Below are 19,927 nucleotides of genomic sequence, written 5' to 3' on the forward strand. Positions count from 1 at the left end.
AAAGTATTATCCATATTTGATATTCCATTATTCAAATCAGAATTAAAAGAACCAACATAATTATCAATTAAAGTAGATTTAAAAGGAAAAATATTCTCAAAAGATTTTGCATCTCTTGATTTTATTATATCATATTCTTCTTACACATCCTCTATAGTTTTGATAACTAAAAATTGTTATGCAGAACTATGGACAGCATAGCCAATAAAAACACAATCAATTGTTTTAGGCCCTAATTTCCTCTTTTTAGGTTCTAGTGTTGTAACTTTTGCCAAACAGCCTCAAATCCTTAAATATTTGAGGTTTGGTTTTCTCTTAAACCATAATTCATATGATAATAAACCAGTCTTTTATGAGGTACTTTATTTGAAATATAGCAAGCAGTTTGAATGGCTTCTCCCCACATATCATGAGGTAATCCTGAATTTATTAGTAAAGAGTTCATATTTTTTTTAGAGTTCTATTTTTCCTTTCAGCCACTCCATTAGATTCTGGTTGATAAGGGGCTGTAGTTTCATGTATTATACCATTTTCTTCACAAAATTTTGTGAGACTATAATATTTAGAACCTCTATCAGTCCTTAGTTTTTAAATTTTTCTCTCTAACTGATTTTCCACCTTAGTTTTAAATATTATAAAAGTATTTCATGCTTCATCTTTAGTTTGAAGTAAGTAAATCATAGTAAATCTGGAATAATCATCAATGAAGGTTACTACATATTTATTACCACCTCTAGATTCAGTAGATTTAAAGTCACATAGATCAATATGTATTAAATCAAGAAGTTTACTACGTCTTTCAATTGACCTATAAGGTTTTTTAGTGAACTTTGCTTTAACACAAATAGGGAATTTATGTAAAGGCTTGTGAAACTTTAAATTAATTAAACTCATTTTACACATTTTTGAAATGTAAGTAAAATTGCAATGTCCTAATCCATTATGCCATGTATTGTAAGAGTCAACAAAATAAACTAAAGAACTACAAGGATTTTCATTCATAATTTAAAAAATACTGATTATAAAGAGGCCCTCATTGAGGTAACCTTTTTCCAATAAAAACATCATTTTTAAGAATAAAAGCTTTGTCAAAATCAAATGACATTTTCATTTCTGCCTTGATAAGAAGTGGACCAGAAACTAAGTTGCGACGAATTTCAGGAACATGAAACACATTGTTCAAGATGAGTTTCTTCCCTGAAGTGAGCTTTAAGATGATATCACCTTTACCGATGACACTTGAAGTTTGTGAGTTGCCCATATAAACTTTATCACCAGTATTGATAGTAGTATATTTGTTAAAGGAACTGCAGTCTCCACAAATATGTCTGGTAGCACCAGTATCAATTACCTAGTCTGTTGGTTTTTCTACTAAAGTAATTTCAGTAACCATTGCTGAAAAAATTTCTTCTTCAATCAGGTTTGCCTTCACCATGTTAGATTTCAAAAATTTCTTGTTTCGACAATCCTTCTTGAAATGTCCCAGTTTGCCACAAGCAAAACAAATAACTTTTGGTTTCTTGAAGTTTTTGTCCTTTTTCACTTGAAGTGTCCTCTTCAATGAACTTTGTTTCTTAGTCTCCACAAGATTAGCTTTGAGTCTTGTATATCCAAAGGATTTTTCTCCTTTATCTTTGGCCCTATTTCTCTCCTCAATCTTAATTCTGATCACCACTTGCTCAAATGTCCATTCCTTCCTCTTGTGTGTCATACTTAATTTAAATGTATTCCAAGAGGTTGGAATTTTCTCAAGTAGTGCTCCAGTTACAAATGTATCAAGGAAGATAATATTTTCCTTAGATAAGTTTCTAACTAAAATTTGAAACTTATATATTTGGGAAGAAATATTTTCACCATCTTGCATTTGAATATTAAGGAAATTAACAGCACATACACATTGTAAATATTATTGGATAGAGCATTAAGAATACGATTCTTACATTGGAAATCAGCTTGTACCCAAGCAATCCTTTTTGCATCCAGAATTGGATCCTCACTTAAATCTGGTTTCGGTTCAAACAATGCAAAAGCAACTCCCAATTGAGTAAGAGCAAATAACATCATTTGCTTCCACCGTTTAAAATTTTCTCCATCAAACTGAGTTATATAATCAAATTCATAATTGATTCTCAGTTTCTGCATTCCAAGTTGAATGGAATTTGCAACTTTAGTTTCCCTAGTCGTGATTCAAGATGCAGTAAAACCTTCGTTTGATCCATCGTTATCATTGACCACAATGAGTATTTCTTTTCCAACCATATCTAACACATAAAAAAATGTCTTTAACACCTTAAGATTGATGTAATAGAATATTAAAGAGGCATTGTTAGACTTATATGAAATGAACGTAGATGATGCACTAACCTTGAGATATAGTCCTTATATCACGTACAGAAGTTGAAGCAATAGAAAGTTCCGTTTGTAGGTACAGTAGGGTGAAGTCGTATAAGATACTCTCCTTAAGGTGTTAAAGAGCCCTTAATTTGTGCATACAAGGTTGACCCGCTCTTTTACCTCCAAGATAAAATCACCTCCTAATGACAAAGGTGCACTCCTAAGTGTGATAAAGAAAGGGAGTCTGTAAACTATACTAAGAAAATCAAAGAGATGAAGAAGAAAAGAATAAACAAAATAGAATACAATAGGGTATGAATGTACAAGACAAGACTGACATTCTCTCTGGATTTGTTATATTTTTCTAACATGTAGGCAGTGGGAATTTATAGGCCTAAATGTACATGTACGTGAATAGGTGTACCTGTACGTCTACTAATACCTGTATGTACAGATATGTGTCCCTTCATATATAGGGTGCATCTATTTTTGTATGTATCCATACGTATAGGTGCGTCCCTTGTATGATATACATGTATGAGTGTGTCCCTTAACTATTATACATGTATTGATAAGTAAGTACATGTATAGTCAACTTTAACTCACATGCTTTTACTAAAACCAAAGAACTTGAACAATGGAAGAGACTAGTTGTTTTGAAACTTAAAACTCCAACATTTATTCTCAACAAACATAACTCACATTTACAACAATATAAGTTCTTAAATTTCGTTTGAAAGCATAGATTTAGGTACTGGTATTGGTATTGGTATCTATGATACCAATCCGGATTGGATCGGTGTGTGTCAGTCACTTTTGCCCTTGCTTTTTGGGGAAAAAAAATATTTTTCTACTATTTTAGCATTGAAACGATATGGATAATCGATCTAGATTGGTTAGGTATTGGATATCTATCAATCTCAATTGATACCAATACGATACGGCCAATTTGATATTGATACTTGAAACCATGTTTGAAAGGGATGTGTTTGTCCCTTACACACACAACACCCCCCCCAACCCAAGCACAAAAAAGGAGAGATAGAGAGATATTCATGTCTTACAAAATTTTAAATAAAAGATGTAGGTCCTCCATTTCATGTGTAAAATGTAATATGTAATATGATGAATGAAGAAAATGCTATGTTGCCTGGAATGGGGGACTTAGGAGAGAGAAGCTCTGAGAAGGATGGGGGGATTTTTGCTCCCCGCCCCCCTGATAGAGGAAAACAGCGGAGGATTATAGACTTCTGGGGCCCAGCGAATAGCACTGTGCCTCTGCCAGTCGCTACCGACATACCTAGTTCGGCTGAAATGTCTCTTCCAAGGGAAGAGGCGACCGCTGGGAGTTTGACCCAAAACTGCTCCTATGGTAAAATCCGAAGCATCACACATCAGTTCAAAAGGTTCAGTCCAAACAGGTGGTTGAACAATGGGTGCATTGGTCAACTCCTTCTTAAGTTGCTTGAAGGATTCTAGGCACTCTTTGGAAAACTCAAAAGTCTAATCTTTGGCAAGTAATGAGGTGAGAGGTCGGGCTAACTGATAAAAGTTCTTAATAAACCTTCTGTAGAAGCCTGCATGCCCTAGAAAGGACCGAACATCCTTAACAGATTGAGGAGGTGGTAAATTATCAATTAAATCCACTTTGGCTCTATCTACCTTAATTCCCTCCTTGGATATTACATGGCCTAAAACAATACCAGATTTAACCATAAAATGGCATTTCTCCCTATTCGAAACCAAATTCTTAGATATGCACCTTTTCAAAACTAGGGAAAGATGATGAAGACATTCAGAATAGGAATTTCCATGAATTGAAAAGTCATCCATAAATACTTCTAAGAATTTTTTGACAATGTCAGAAAAAATGCTCATCATGCATCGTTGGAACATAGCAGGGGCATTGCAAAGCCCAAAGGGCATACACCTGTAAGCAAATGTTCCATATGGGCATGTAAAAGTGGTCTTATGTTGGTCCTCTTAAGCAATTGAGATTTGGTTATAGCCAGAATATCCATCAAGAAAACAATAGTATTCATGTCCAGCTAACCTCTCTAACATCTGATTAATGAATGGCAATGGGAAGTGGTCCTTCCAGGTTGCCTCGTTAAGTTTTCCGTAGTCTATGCACACTCTCCACCCTGATTGGACACTGGTTGGAATTAGTTCATTATTGGCATTGGGAACTACAGTCACCTCAGACTTCTTAGGCACTACGTGAACTGGGCTTACCCATTGGTTGTCAGAAAGAGGATAAATTATTCCATGATCCAAGCACTTTAGGATCTCTTTCTTAATGGCTTCCATCATCACTGGGTTAGCTCTTCTTTGGGATTCCGTGGATGGTTTGGAATCCTCCATAAGATGTATATGATTTTGCACAATGGAAGGGTTTTATACCCTTGATATCAGCCATGGTCCAACCTTGGGCTTCCTTATTATCTTTTAACACTTTAAGTAACTCTTCTTCCTGGCTAGAAGTCAAATTTGAAGAAATTATTACAGGAAGAGTCTGATCAGGCCCTAGGAAAGCATACCTCAAATTAGATGGCAACTCCTTAAGATCTAGCTTAGGGGGCTCAACTATGAAAGGTTTGGGAATGGAATTGAAAAGGGGTCCTAAGGGCTCCACAAGTGTGTGAAGACTCAAGACTTCAGAAAATAAAATTTCACTACCATCATCCAACTCATCCATACACTCTTGGAATTCTGAATCAAAATTAATATCATAGTTGGTAACTAAATCATCAGAAAAATCCAAAAAATCCTCAAGCATATTGCTCTCTTCTTCCATATGTGGTTGCTTGCCAATCCTAAACATGTTAAACTCAACAGTTTGGTTATCAAAAGATAATCTTAGGAAACCATTCCGGCAATTGATTAATGCATTACTGGTAGCCTAGAATGGTCTTCCTCGAATTTTTGGGATCTCATCCTTGGTTGAGAAGGGCTTAGTATCTAACACAATGAAATCAACAGGGAAAATAAATTCTCCCACCTTTAGTAAGACATCCTCAACCATCCCTTTAGGAATCTTAATAGACCTATCTGCCAACTGAAGAGTAGTTCCAGTGGCTTTCAATTCTCCTAATCCTAGTTGTTTGTACACATGGTAAGGTAAAAGATTCACACTTGCGCCAAGGTCAAGTAAGGCATGCTCAATGTAGGTGTTGCCTATAACACAAGATATGGTAAGGCTCCGTGGATCCTTATACTTGGCTGCTATAGGCTGAGTAATTATGGAACTAATGTTACCTGCCAAGAACACCTTTTTGAACACACTACGTTTGTGAGTACACAAATCTTTCAGTACCTTTGAGGGATGTTCACTTCTACCTTTTTGAAGACTTCTAAATTTTTGTCCATGGAAGCAGTCTTCCTTTTGTTTACCAAGCGATTAGGAAATGGGATAGGATGAACATAAGGACTGTTAGGGATTTGCCCCTGTTCAGAAGAATCATTTTTGGTTTCCTCAACCAAATCATCTTTAGTTTCAGAAAAATCTTTAGGTTCATCAGACGAACCTGAAACAAGAGGCACACTTGTGTCCTCAACTGAAGGAGAGTTAACATGAGTAATAGATGAGAAAGATTTAGGAACCCTCTGTAAGTACTCTCTACCACTCCTAAGGGCATAAACAACATTACATTGGTTAGAGAGCCCTTGTTGGGTCTGACCTTGTACTATATTCAGTGGTGCATTAGTTGATGTTTGTGAACTAACAGGCTGATGATGCCTAGGGTTAGGCTCTGGTTGACTGGGTAAAGTTCCTTTCTCCCTCTCACGCATAATTGAGACAACTTGAGTGAGTTCTCTCGTAAGATTTTGATGGCTTGTCATGAGGAGGGCCATATTTTTTTTCAAGTCACTTATTCTACTTGCCTCTCCAGTGTTGGTAAACCCCGGGGGTTGCTGATAAGATGATAGGAGAGGGGCCCTAGGAAAACTCGCCTGAGGTCCTACATTTGACCTAGGAAAAGTATTTTGAGAAAAAGATTGTTGTACAAAGGGAGGCCTTTGGAGTCCAGGTTGACCTTGATTATGGAAATTGGAAGGCCCTGCTTGGTTGCCCTGATTCCAAGAGAAATTTAGGTGATTTCTCCATCTTGGATTGTAGGTATTACTATATGGATTATTCTGGTATAAGGCATTAACACTATCATTAGAAGTGCCCCCAGAGGTGTTGGGGCATTCTTCTATGACATGTCCAGGGGACTGGCACCAAGCACAAATCTTAACCATATTGACTGATGATGGCTCTCTAGGAACAATAGCCTCAATCCTTTTGATTAGACTATCCAAATGGGCTTCCTTGGCTACTATCCTATCCACAAAATATCATTTTCCTCCTATGGTTCTTTCACTCTCTTGAGTTGATTCCCACTCACGGGTTTTGTCAGCTAAGTCAAGTAAGAATTCCCATGCCTTTCCTTCATCTGTAAAGGATGTGAATCCCTCAGGGCACATAGACTCTATCATTTGTTTAGTTGGGTAATCAATACCCTCATAAATTATTTGACATAAATGCCATAGGTCTAGGCCATGGTGAGGGCATTCTTGGAGTAGATCCTTGAATCTCTCCATAAGTTTGGAAAATGACTCACTAGGCTTTTGCCTAAACTGAAGGATATCACTTCTAAGCTTATTGGTCTTATGAGTTGGGAAAAACTTCTTAAGGAAGACAACTGTGAACTGTTCCCATGAGGTTATAGAATTTGTGGGTAACCCATACAACCACTTCTTAGCTTGGTCTTTCAATGCAAAAGTGATAAACCTAAGCTTAGCAACATCATCAGAAAGCTGTTGGATCTTAATTAGAACACATACCTCTTCAAATTCCCTTAGAAATAGGTATGCATCCTCAGAGGTCAACCCATGGAAGTGGGGCAACATAGTGATGTATTGAGATTTGAGTTCAAAAATAATTGCCCTGGGCTTGTGGTAGAACTATACAGGAAGGTTGGGCTGTTCTAGTAGGGTAGAACCTATCTTTCAGAGATTTAGGTGAAGGGTTTTGCTGTTGGTCTCCCATATTGAAGGGTTTTAAAGAGAGCAAACGTATAGGGTCACTACTTGTTGGATCTCTTCTTTCTAACCGATTCTTAATATTATGTACCCACCTAACACTCATGCAATAGAAAACTACCCACAACTAAAGTAAGACAAGCACAAAAGAATGGATAGCAAAAATTTTTTAATGATTTTTTTGATTTTTTTGAATTTTTTTTTTGGCTTTTTGGGAGCTTACCGGTAGGGATCCGGGGTTGCTCAGGTCAATTCCTGAGGTACTGCTACAGGGCGAAACCTGTCTTTATCATACTGTGAGGCATGGCGACCTCCACTGATACAACTATTATTGCAAGTTGTTCTTCTCAGGAATTCAATAAAAGAAAAGGAAAAATATAAAACAAAGCAAAAAAAGCACTCCAATTTACCAAAAGAAAGTGAAAAATAACATGGAACTGTCTCTCCGGCAATGGCGCTAAAAACTTGTTTGAAGTTTAAAATGTAACCGCAAGCGTACGGATCAGTGTAGCTACCAGTCGAACACAGGGAGAGTAGCCACTTTATTTTTTATTTCTTTTAATAATGCGAAAGTGAACTGATTAATGGTTGTGATCTAATTCTAATTACCGTCCTAAACATATGTATCTAAAATAACGTCCTAACCATTCGTCATCTAAGAATTTAAAGACGCAAGCCACGCAATTAAAATTAAATAAATAAATAACTAAAAATAAACAACCCAAGCAATTAAAAAAAAAATATATATATATATATATATAGAAAAAAATGCTGAAATAAAAATAAAGTAAAAGAAAGGGGATAAAGCTAGAGAGAGACTCACAAGTAGGTTTCTCTACTTAGCCCGAGGGATGCATCATAATATGAGCTTCCCTATTTGACCAGAGAATCACTCTTATAAAGGTTACTCTACTTGGCTTTAGGGAAAGGGAGACAATTAAAATAAAAGCAATAAATTGATGGTTCTATGGCTAGGAGGGGCAAAGCCAACACATACACTAGCTATGAACCTTGGGGGAAAGGGATAGCAATAATGTAACGACTGAAAATAAAAATCCTAAATTAAGAAAGAAAGAGTAGTCAGAAGAGGGAATGAGAGGGGGGAGAGAAGACTACTGAAGGAGCCTACTTACTTGAAACAATGCTTGAACTTAAAAAAAAAAATTGCTCCATGGCTCGTGATCTTGTCACCTAGATCTAAGCCTAGAACTATAACTTAAAAAATTACAACTCAATTGCATAAATCATAAACATAAAAAAGCTGAATAAGAATAAAAGAGTGCTTGCATTAATTGACATAAAAAAAACTATTACAAAAGTGATTAAAGCAAAAATAAAGAAGAACTAAAACTAAAGAGTGAGAGAGGAAGAGAGAGAGCAACTAAAAAAAAACTAGAAGAAGAATGAATTGTCTCTCCTCCTCTTACATGAGTTGTATTTAAAGGGAATGGGGAAGTAGGGTAACAAATTTCTCTTTCCTAAAAGAGAGAAACCCACAATTGATAGTAAGATCTTTTGAGTCCAAAAGTGCTAAGATGGAGGAGAGAGAAGAAAGAAATAAACTTGGAGAAATTTCCTATAATTTTTTTGCTTATTTTCTTTCCTTTTTCTAATTTATTTCTCTTCTTTTTCTCCCTCCAAGGGACGATTTTCTTCTTGCTTTGTGTGATTTGGACAATATTTTGGTGATGATGTGGAGAAGAGAGAAGATTTGGACAATCTTTATTTCTCCCTTTTTTTTTCATTCCTTTTTTTTTTCTTCTCTTCTTGCGCAGGAACCCTTCCACGATTTTCCTTGCTTCTAATTTGATGTGGAAATCTCCTCCATGCCCTTAGTGCTTTAAGTGAGTGAAAAGTAGAAAATCTTCAACAAAAGTCTCTAAAAAAAACAACCATGAGATTCTAACTTGAGACCTCTTGGTGAGCAAGGAAATTTTGCACACCATAACTCACCAATTACACTAGGTAGTTGTTGTTATCAAAAATGAATCTTCAATCACTTAAGGATGTGGTCCATCGATCCTTGTTGGCATTTGAAGTATTCATTGTGCCTCTGAGACAATTGCAAACAGGCTGGTTCTGCATCTCAGTTAAGTTCTGATCCATTATTCTTTTTCTGGCCTGAAAAGAATAATCACTTGCACGAGTAACCAAACGAATGCATACTTTTAATTGGACATATCCATCTTGCTCAGAATTTTGTCCTCTTCGCAACCATGAAAAGAAATAGGACATCTTTACGTGTAAAATTGGAGATATAGCGCCCGATAATCCTTAAGGCCTTGAAAATATAAAACCTACAAAAAGAGAGTAAAACCCAAGGTAGCTTCATTCTAAATATATAAAATGCATGTTTTACTACCTTAGATTTCACACATAAATGTGCTCATCAGTTGTCAAACCTGGTTCAGAGCAAGTGTCTCAAACCAATCAGTGGCCCAAGAGGCGAGAATACTTCTGGACACATTTTATTCGCAGATGTTATATTCATCTTCACCAACGCCTCATTGAGATATGTAAATGCTCTGAAATCTTTTCTGATGAAGTATCAGGACTTTTCAGGCCAATGCATCAGCTTTGAGAAAAGTAAGCTTTTCCTAGGAAAGATAGCTCCTGCTCGCAAGCAGACAATTGCTGATACCCTTGGAATTCAGATATGCACTTTCCCAACTCGCTATTTAGGAGTTGAAATATTTAAGGGTAGAGTGAAGAAAGAGGCTCTGCTTCCAATGATGGACAAGGTGAAAGGTCGTCTAGCGGGTTGGAAAGGAAACCTCTTGTCTTTGCCGAGCAGAACGGAGTTGGTCAGATCAGTAATTGCAGGTATCCCTAACCATAGTTTTGCTATTTATTGATGGCCATCTTCCCTTTTGTCTATAATGGAACGATGGATGAGAAACTTTATTTGGACGGGGGAGACTGAAACGTCCAGGAAAATTACTGTTACATGGGACTCCCTTTGCTTGCCTAAAGAGGAAGGCAGTTTAGGTATCAGGAGACTCCGTGATACCAATAAAGCTATGTTGTGCAAGCTTGCTTGGAGGATCAATCATGAGAGGACAGCCACCAGCTCCTTCCTTAAAGCCCGCTTTGTTAAAAAAGATGGTAATTTCAAAAAAGGAGTTTCTTCCTCTATTGCCTTGGGGGTGAAAAAAGTTTGGAGTTTTGTGGAAGAAAATGAAAGATGGATTATCGGTAATGGTAATCTTACAAATTTCTGGAAAGATAAATGGTGGGGACCTAAATCTGTTCTAGAGGAGCTAGAGAGATTAGACCTGACAACTCTTACATTTACCACTAAGGTGAGAGAATTTATCTGTGATGGAGCATGGGCGCTCCCTGAGGTGAGATCGGCAGAGCTGAGAAGAATTTTTGATAAAATTAAGCAAATTAAAATTCCTTCAGGTGAATCAGATGACACATGCTGCTGGTCTTTGTCGACTTTGGGAAATTTCTCTACAGCCTCAGCTTGGGAGGGCATCAGAAGGAAGGCTAACAAGACTCCATGGAGCACTCTGGTTTGGAGGAAAGGTCTGCCGCCTAGGTTCTCCACTCTAGGTTGGCGTCTTGCACATGGTAGACTGCCAACAGACGAGCAGATTAGACATAAGGGGATTTACCATGCTTCTAGGTGTGCCCTCTGCAACCAAGACAAGGATAGCATTGATCATATTTTCCTCAGGTGCTCCTTCGCGACTTCTGTCTGGAAATCCTTTACGGACTGCTTTGATGTGAGATGGAAAATGCATCAATCGATTGATAATCTGATTAGTTGGTGGAAAATGAAGGGAAGAGTAGTAAATCTCAAAACACCTTNTTTTTTTTTTTCTTCTCTTCTTGCGCAGGAACCCTTCAACGATTTTGCTTGCTTCTAATTTGATGTGGAAATCCCCTCCATGCCCTTAGTGCTTTAAGTGAATGAAAAGCAGGAAATCTTTAATAAATTCTCTAAAAAAAACAATCATGAGATTTGAACTTGAGACCTCTTGGTGAGTAAGGGAATTTTGCACACCATAGTTCACCAACTACACTAAGTAGTTGTTGTTACTAAAAATAAATCTTCAATGACTTAAGGATGTGGTCCATTGATCGTTGTTGGCATTTGGAGTATTCCTTGTACCTCTGAGGCAATTGCAAACGGGCTGGTTCTGCATCTCGGTTCAGTTCTGATCTATTATTCTTTTTCTGGCCCGAAAAGAATAATCATTTGTACGGGTGACCAAACGAATGTGTACTTTTAATTGAACACGTCCATCTGGCTCATAATTTCGTCCTCTTTGAAACCATGAAAAGAAATAGGACCTCTTTATGTGTAAAATTGGAGATATAATGCCTGATAATCCTTAAGGCCTTGAAAATATAAAACCTGCAAAAAGAGAGTAAAACCCAAGGTAGCTCCATTCTAAATATGTAAAATGCATATTTTACTACCCTAGATTTCGCACATAAATGTGCTCATCAGTGCCTTACAGGGAAACTATGAATCTGGTTGGCTGCAAGTGGGTGTACCACATCAAACGGAAGGCAGATGGCTCCCTTGAGCGATATAAGGTCCATTTAGTTGCTAAAGGATTTCATCAACAACCTAGTCTTAACTACCATGAGACCTTTAGCCCTGTCATCAAACCTACTACTATACGGACGGTCCTCTCCTTAGCCATATCTAACGGATGGGATGTTCGTCAACTTGATGTTCAGAATGCGTTCTTGTATGGTATTCTTTCTAAGGAAGTCTACATGGCTCAACCCCAGGGTTTTGAAGATGCCCTACATGCCCTAATCATATCTGTCGCCTCCACAAGTCCCTCTATGGGCTCAAACAGGCTCTTAGGGCTTGGTTTCATAGGTTATCTGAGTTCCTCACTCACTCAGTTTTTTGGTCATCCCAAACCGACACATCACTGTTTATCTACATGCAGGGCTCTTTGGTCATATATCTCCTTGTCTACGTAGATGACATCTTGGTTACAAGGAACCAACCGATTCATGTTTAGACTCTCCTTCATCAGCTTGCTTTAGAATTCTCTATTAAGGATCTTGGTTGTCTTAGCTTTTTCCTTAGTATTGAAGCCCTATAATGGTCTGATAGTGTCCTCCTCTCTCAACACCGGTACATAATTGATCTCCTACAGAGGGCTGGCATAACTGACTGTAAGCCAGTCACTACTCCCATGGCCACCACCTTTGTAGCATCTTCCACAGGGGGTGTCCTTTCAGACCCCAGCAGGTATCGCTCCATTGTCAGTGCTCTCCAATACATCACCCTCACCAGGCCTGATGTGGCTTACTTAGTGAACCGTGCCTGTTAGTTGATGTACGCCCCCTCCGAAGACCATTGGACACTAGTCAAACGGATTCTATGCTATCTCCAAGGTACCAAGGATCACAGGTTGTTCATCTCTAAATCTAGTTCCCTCCAATTACAAGCATTCTCCGATGTTGACTAGGCTGGTGACAATACGAATCGCAAATCCATAGGAGGCTATGCCATCTATATGGGTCCTAATCTGATCTCATGGGCCTCTAAGAAGTAGAAGACAGTTGCACGCTCCTCCATCGAGTCTGAGTACAAAGCAGTGGCTGATGCCTGTGCCGAACTCACTTGGCTTCGCTCTCTTTGAGGAATTAGGGATCCCTGTTCCCATTGCACCCATTCTTTGGTGTGACAACATTGGGGCCACTTACCTTTCGATCAATCTGGTCTTTTATGCTTGTACCAAGCACATTGAAATTGACTTCCACTTTGTTCATGATAAAGTCTCCTCCAAGGACCTTCAAGTGCATTTCATTTCACCACATGACCAAATAGCCGATATCCTTATCAAAGCTCTCAGCTCTACACGGTTCTCCTTTCTACGGGACAAGCTGTAGATTCGACCTTTCAAATCCTCACCTTGAGGGGGGTGTATCAGATAGTTAACGTCCCCCTCGAACTCAACCTCTAGAGTCATACTCACACTCAACAACCTCTCCTACATTATAGGCATTTTCAGTGAGCATAAACTCTAGAGATTGACTTGCAGTCCAAGACTACCTCATGAGACATCAGAGTTGGAATAGGATTCTCACGTGTGATAATAGACTTTCAGTCCATTACTCACATATGTTAACAGTCCATTACTCACATATGTTAACAGAGTCCTACCCTATTACTATTAGAGTTTGAGTCTCCCACATGTGATTATAGAGTTTGTCTATGACTCAATAACTGTAATCTCTATATAAGAGCACCATTGTACACTCATTAAAGTGAATGCCAACACACTACTTCAACACATAGAAAAGAAAGCCACATCTTGACAAACTGACAGGATATTGAGTATGATCACAGCATGTCCATGTCCTACCAGAGATAGCGAAAGGGCCAAAGTGAACAAACAAGAGCTTCCTACCCTTTCCTACGGTGCTGGTGTACATTAAGGGCTTCCTACCCTTTCCATCAATGAAAATAGTAGCCACAAAGAAGAATGCAGTCTTGATAACTCCAACAAGAACAGTTGCAGCAAGAAGAGTGTTGTTGTCCTGAATCCCAGCTTCTTTGAAGATCGTGGGGCAGTAATACAGGGTTGTCTCAATTCTCACAAGTTGCTGGAAGCATTGGAGTCCAAACCCAGTGATTAGCATTCACGGAATTGAAGGAGAAGGGGCCAACAGTTCACGGCACACGGGTTTCTTTTCGTACTACTCTGAATTATAGATCCCATATGCTTGTTGTATCTCTGGCATTCTCTCCCCCACTTCTTTCTCATTTTTATTTGAGAAAGAGGGGTATTTTTGGAATAATGAAAACATGTTACATATTAATCTTTTACTCATAAGGGTTAAAGAGTCATTTCATAATATCACTTAATAGAGACTGACGGCAAGGGCTAAATGCAATTTGACATTAAACAAGGGGTGTTCTTATAATACTAGCATTCTCTAGGGGGTGGCACTGTAAATTACCCTAAAGAAAAATAAAACCCAAAATCACAAATCTCTACCCCTAATAATCTTACAGTTAAGATTGCTAATAGAAAATTAGTCTAATCAATCAAGGTAACCTTGATGAGATCCTTAACACATAAAATTTCTAATCTAAAAAATAAAATAAAAAAATAAGGGGGAGAGAATCCAAAATCATTTCCAAGGGCATTTCTGATTTCCTTCCTTTGTCTTGAATTGCTTTGTAAAAATAAGGATAAAAGAATATTCGCCAATATCTTGCTGCACTAACTTAAAAAAAAAAAAAAAAAAAAAAAAATCCAATTATAGAGTGTAACTTATAGAAATCATCTAAGTATGAAGTATGGCGCTTGTTTCATTCCTAAAATATAGAATTTTCTTCAAATCAACAATTTCTTAAAATAGAGGAAGTTAAACAAAGAAATTAGGGAGAGATCACATTGAGCATTATTTCTCTCATATTGATAACCTCCCATTGATAAAGTTGGAAATATTATGTTTCCTTAAAAATAGGATTTAGTTTTATCCATCCATCCTCATAGCATTATTTTTCCCCTTGGATTATCCCTTGTCTTATTTTTGAAGGTGATAGGGTAAGTCTTTCATTTCACACAAGAACTATATTAAATGTTTCATTGAATGAATTTAAAATTTTTAAATATTATTTTTCTACCCTTGGATTAAGTAGAACATTATATAAATTTTAGAAATAAAATAAGGTGCAAAAAACGTAGGGTTACTAATCTATTGGGTGTCAAAAAGAAAATCCCATATTGTATAAACTCAAGATTGCAACATGTTGGTCACAGGTTCAAAGTTAAGAAACAACCTATTCTGTGAAGCAGGGGATTATGGTAAGATTGTGTACACTTGTTCCTCCTAGACCTTGTAGTAGCAGGAGCTTTGTTCACTAGGTTGCTCATTTTTTTTTTTTTGGGAGAAAATTACATTTCTCTCCCTGGATTATGGCTTAATATCAAGTTCCTCTCATATACTTTTATAAATACCAATTCCCTCCCTTCTAATTGGAAGATTCTTTCAATCGTCTCAGGAGTGACTAATGGTGTTAAAGTGGCATGTAGAAAAGATCAATCTACCTCGTGATATCTACGTATATTTTCTTCATCCCCATCTCTTCATCTGGAAAACGCCGCCCATCATCTCGTCCGACTCATTTTTTCTATATCGGACAACAAGCTCTCCGGACAAATCCTTCGAGTTTATCGTCGCTGAAGCTAAGCCTTCTCAATTTGTCCAACAACCCGTTAAGCGGTCCGATTCTGCATCGCTCTCTATAGAAGCTTATAATGGTAGCTTCGCCAGAAACCCCGGCCTCTGTAGCTCGATTATCAACTACTTCCGGCCTTGTTCGTCGGATTCCGGTGAAGTGGCGATTGGAACGATCATATCTTGCTTGGTAGTGGGAATAGCCGTATTGATTGTCTCAGTGGGTTGTTTTATTTTCCTAAGGAAGCAGCAGAAAGAGAATCAGGACCGTACATTGTCGAGAGATTCTTGGGCTGTGAAATCGTTTCATCTGATGACCTTCAACGAACAGGATATACTGGATTCCATCAAACAGGAGAATCTGATGGGGAAAGGTGGGTCCGGTAATGTCTACAGAGTCGTTTTGGGTGATGGCAGAAAACTTGCAGTGAAACACATTTAGAATAACATGGAATCAGGCAAACGGAGAAGCTGCAGGAGCAGCGTGGCAACGCTGATGCGGTGGGTACGAGGAGTTTGAGACTGAGGTGGAAGTTACATGTTTGAATGATGAGGTCATCATTTAATGCGGTAGCTTTGACTTGTGGAGCCGACACTTAGATGATGAGGTCGTGGGGTTGAACCCTATCGTACGCATTGTGTGAATGTGTATGTGTGTTTTTTTATTGAGGATTGATATTTATGAAAATACATGAAGGAACTTGATATTAAGCCATAGTCCACGGGAGGAGAATGTAATTTTCTCTCATCAAGATTAAGTGGCCTGCCAAGTCTAACAAAGTTTTAAGGTTTCAAGATACTGGATACAATTTCAATTTATTCATCACTGAAACTTACTTTGTAAGCTAAAAATATTATGAAAAGAACTCAATACAACTTTTCACAATCATGTAGAAAATCCCTCCTTTATTTTTAGAACTGCTTCCCTTCAAAGGTTTGTCCAAAATTCCAACCACTTGGTGCAACATTATCAGATTGCACCGTTTTACCATCACTAGTAGTCACTTGGAATGACAAGCTTTGTCCTAACAATTGTGTATTAGTTTGCCAGTTTTGGCCCCAATTTCGTGACATTTGTATCCAATCTGTGTTCGAACCCTTAATCTTCACATTTTTAATGTCTCCGGCACCGGCAACATTGTACAAGAACACCAATACCCAGTAAGGATTTCCCTTTATCTCGAACTTTAAGCCTCCGGTCCTGACGCACGGGACGCGCCGGTAAAGAACCGGAACAATGCCAGCCTTATACTGAGCGATCTTGATGAACATAGGCTGCGAGAGATCAAAGTGCTTCAATGGAGGGTTGCACCAGTTCCCATCAGGCTTGTCGTAATTTGGTGGGCAGAAGTTGGTGGCTGTTACATGGACTGTGCCATCAAGGCACCATTGTGATGTGGCCTTGTCACACTTGATTTCATAACAAGCACCACAAGTGAGGCCGTCATTAAAGAGTGTTGTGCTTAGAGCTGTTGTCTCTAAGCCATATCCTTGCTGTATCAGATTGCCGTATCCACAAGCTCCTTCTGTTGCCAAAAACAATCAATAATGAGTTCTCTTTGTGTGTGCAAGATCCCATATCCATATTAAAGCTAAAATTTTATCCCGAAATAGGAAAAGTGAATCAAAGTTGGAGTCAAATTTTCTAATAAAATTACAGAAATTCCATAAAACAGAAATGAGTACAAAATTACAAAATGACAGCTGGGCACACCACCAGGTAGGTTTTGTTTTGTTTTGTTTTTTGTTTTTTTTTTTTCAATGAAAATAAAAATAGAGAAGGGCTGCGACAAAATTCTAGAAAACATAAAAATAAAATTTTATGGAAAAAGAAGTAGGAAAAGTTACATGGCCCTATGCCTAGACAAAGGGTGGGTGTAATGACGGATCCACCACCTCAAGAAAAACGAAAATCCTACCCCTATTGATGCTTTTGTATAGTCCCATTGGCCCTCATGCTGACTGAAATAGGAGTCATGCTACATTTTAGGAAAGCCTCTCCAAAATTTTTAGGGAAAATGATTTTTTTTTTTTTTTTTTTGTGGGTTGGGGGGGGGGGGGGGAGGGGAGAGGGGTGTGTCCTTGTTCCCAAACTTAGGGAGGCAAAATAACCAGTCCACTCCCATGAAATGGAAAATGACGTTTCTATAGATGCTTCCTCGCGCGATTCTTTTAGCCTTTGCACACACGCAGAGAAACCCACTCCCTTTGAAAAACGTTTTTCCAAATTTTTATTACTGGAATGATATGTTTGTACACTAAAGTACTAAACAAGTCATTGTAAGATTGGCAGAAATTCAAAACACATAAATATATTAAAGAAAGAACAACCCAGTGCACAAGGCTCCTGCACTGCAAGGTCTAGGAGGGTAACTGTACGCATCCTTAATTCTTCATAAATATACAAAACACATAAATAATTAATCATTCTAAAAGATAGAAAGGAGCTCCAAGTCTCAAACTCAAGACTTACGCATGGTTTCACCACCACTCATATCACCGTAGAATGTCGCATGTGCATTTTCCCACCCATCACTTTTGGTCACAAACGCATTCAAACCTACACTAATAATCAAGAAAGCCATTGCTATAACCCACAACCTAGGCCAACACCGGCCCATCCTTCCTCTGCCTCCTTCTCTCTCTCTTTACCTTAACCACCTTCATGCTTATGATATGATATGTATTTATAATACTTAGGATGCGGTAATTGGTTAAAAGTGGATTTATTTATTATTATAAAAAACAGAGTGTATTGTTATTAGGTCCATATCATCATTTATGTGTGAAAGTTTTGGAAAAGAAATCAATAAGATCCAAAATAACTTAAAATGACGATATATTGAGGGAAGCTGAGAGGGAAATAAAGGAAAGACGAGAAACAGACCTTCAGGTATTTGAGTCCCAAGTAAGAGATTTCATACACCAAATATTAGGGAAATTTTAAATCTTTTAACAATCTCATGCAGACTTTAGCTTAATGAATTGATTTTTGCCAGAAAGGTGGCACAACTGGTTTCACATTGGCAGAATGGGGTTTAACATCCCAACCCCTCTCTCCCCCCCCCCCTCCCCACCTCCCCACAAAAAAAAAAAAAAAAAAAAAAAAAAGCCGATTGTCGATCTTAAGTCACATATATAGTAGATGATAAGGCAATTTTCAACCATATATATAGGTTGGGTCTATCCTACGTTTGAAATGTGCCAATCAAATTCATATTTATTTGGAATATATAATTAATTTGTATAATTCAATAATTAATGGGTGCTGGTAGTCTTAGGTTAATTTTAACCTAAATCTGTTTATGAATAGGAACAGGATTGTGCATTCTCTTCATATGATTGTTGGACTGTGTACCTAGTATTGGAGATTTCAGGGCACAAGTGCGAGTGTACATACGATGTGTATATTAACACAGATCATACGCGAATTTCACATGTGTGTTATTGTCAGTTCAATTGAATCAGAATCTCGTTAGTAGTGTATAGCCGGTTCCTTGATTTGAGAGGTCATTCTTAATGTGGTTATACATTGCGAATTTTTGCGCACTAGCAGTTGATGTCTCCTTGATTATTTATAGATATATTTGATTCATAGTGTTTGATCATATCCTAATTAGGAGAATATCGAATAGAGATAGTGGTTGTAATTGATTAGAGATAATCCATATAAAATGGCATTTTGATAAATTGTTTGAAAATTTTTGAATTATTATTATTATTTATCAGTCTTGGAAATGTTTTTACGAGTCTAATTGGAATTACAAAATCTCTAAAAAAATATTTCCTATGTACACTACAGGGGTTATAATAGTATACAAATGCCCTATAGTCTATAATCTGGTATTACGCTGTGGGGAATTGATGCATAATGAGCTACTTAAATTGGGAGTCGTTGTTTACACGAACTTGGTCGTGTACTTAATGATAAATATTATATTGAGAATAAGATAATTGATTGACACGTGGCATGCTAGGTGGGATCTCAATGAAATCTACCCCTTTATGGTTGGAGAATTCATTTATGATTGTGAATCCAAGATATTGAAAAATCATGCCTTTCACAAAAAAATATTTATGATATTGTGAATCCAAGATATAGATCACAAGAAAAAAAAAATTCTTAATTATGATTAAATATGATTTGATCATTAAGATTGTGATTGGCCCATAGTAGAAGGCCGAGTCATGATTGGATTTCAATATTGATTGCGCGTCTATAATAGTAAGTTGTCAACCAATTAATGACACATTATCAAATTCCTGCCAGCATTCATTCTACCATTCTCTTCTCTTCTCCATAAGGCTGTGTTTGGTAGCCAAGAGAAAAAAAGAAAAGAAAAGTAGTAAGTACAAAAATTGTAGTGTTTTTCTTAGTTCAAGAAATTTTCTT

General features: G+C 37.5%; 1 protein-coding gene and 1 non-coding gene across 2 annotated transcripts; one reads left to right on the forward strand and one right to left on the reverse strand.

Annotated features, from left to right (window-relative positions):
- The first annotated feature begins 6,874 nt into the window (after nt 1–6,874).
- Nucleotides 6,875–6,981, forward strand: LOC122085308. The gene has a single exon (XR_006142084.1). It is a non-coding gene; the product is annotated as a small nucleolar RNA R71 (small nucleolar RNA).
- Nucleotides 6,982–16,446: 9,465 nt separating this feature from the next.
- LOC122084840 (expansin-A25-like) lies at nt 16,447–18,119 on the reverse strand. The gene is made up of 2 exons (XM_042653265.1): nt 18,008–18,119; nt 16,447–17,060 (listed from the first exon to the last, which is right to left on the reverse strand). The coding sequence occupies exons 1-2, from the start codon at nt 18,117–18,119 to the stop codon at nt 16,447–16,449; spliced, it is 726 nt and encodes a 241-aa protein (XP_042509199.1).
- Between the last annotated feature and the right edge of the window lie 1,808 nt (nt 18,120–19,927).

The sequence above is a fragment of the Macadamia integrifolia genome, chromosome 7, assembly GCF_013358625.1.
Source record: "Macadamia integrifolia cultivar HAES 741 chromosome 7, SCU_Mint_v3, whole genome shotgun sequence".
In the NCBI taxonomy this organism is placed as follows: Eukaryota; Viridiplantae; Streptophyta; class Magnoliopsida; order Proteales; family Proteaceae; genus Macadamia; species Macadamia integrifolia.

What these genes read in the sequence shown, in the direction of transcription:
- LOC122084840 (XM_042653265.1), bottom strand. Translation starts at nt 18,119, where the DNA reads ATGGCTTTCTTGATTATTAGTGTAGGTTTGAATGCGTTTGTGACCAAA. An exon ending in GAGTGGTGGTGAAACCATGC is followed by an intron (nt 17,061 to 18,007) that starts GTAAGTCTTGAG and finishes TTTTGGCAACAG; the next exon opens with AAGGAGCTTGTGGATACGGC.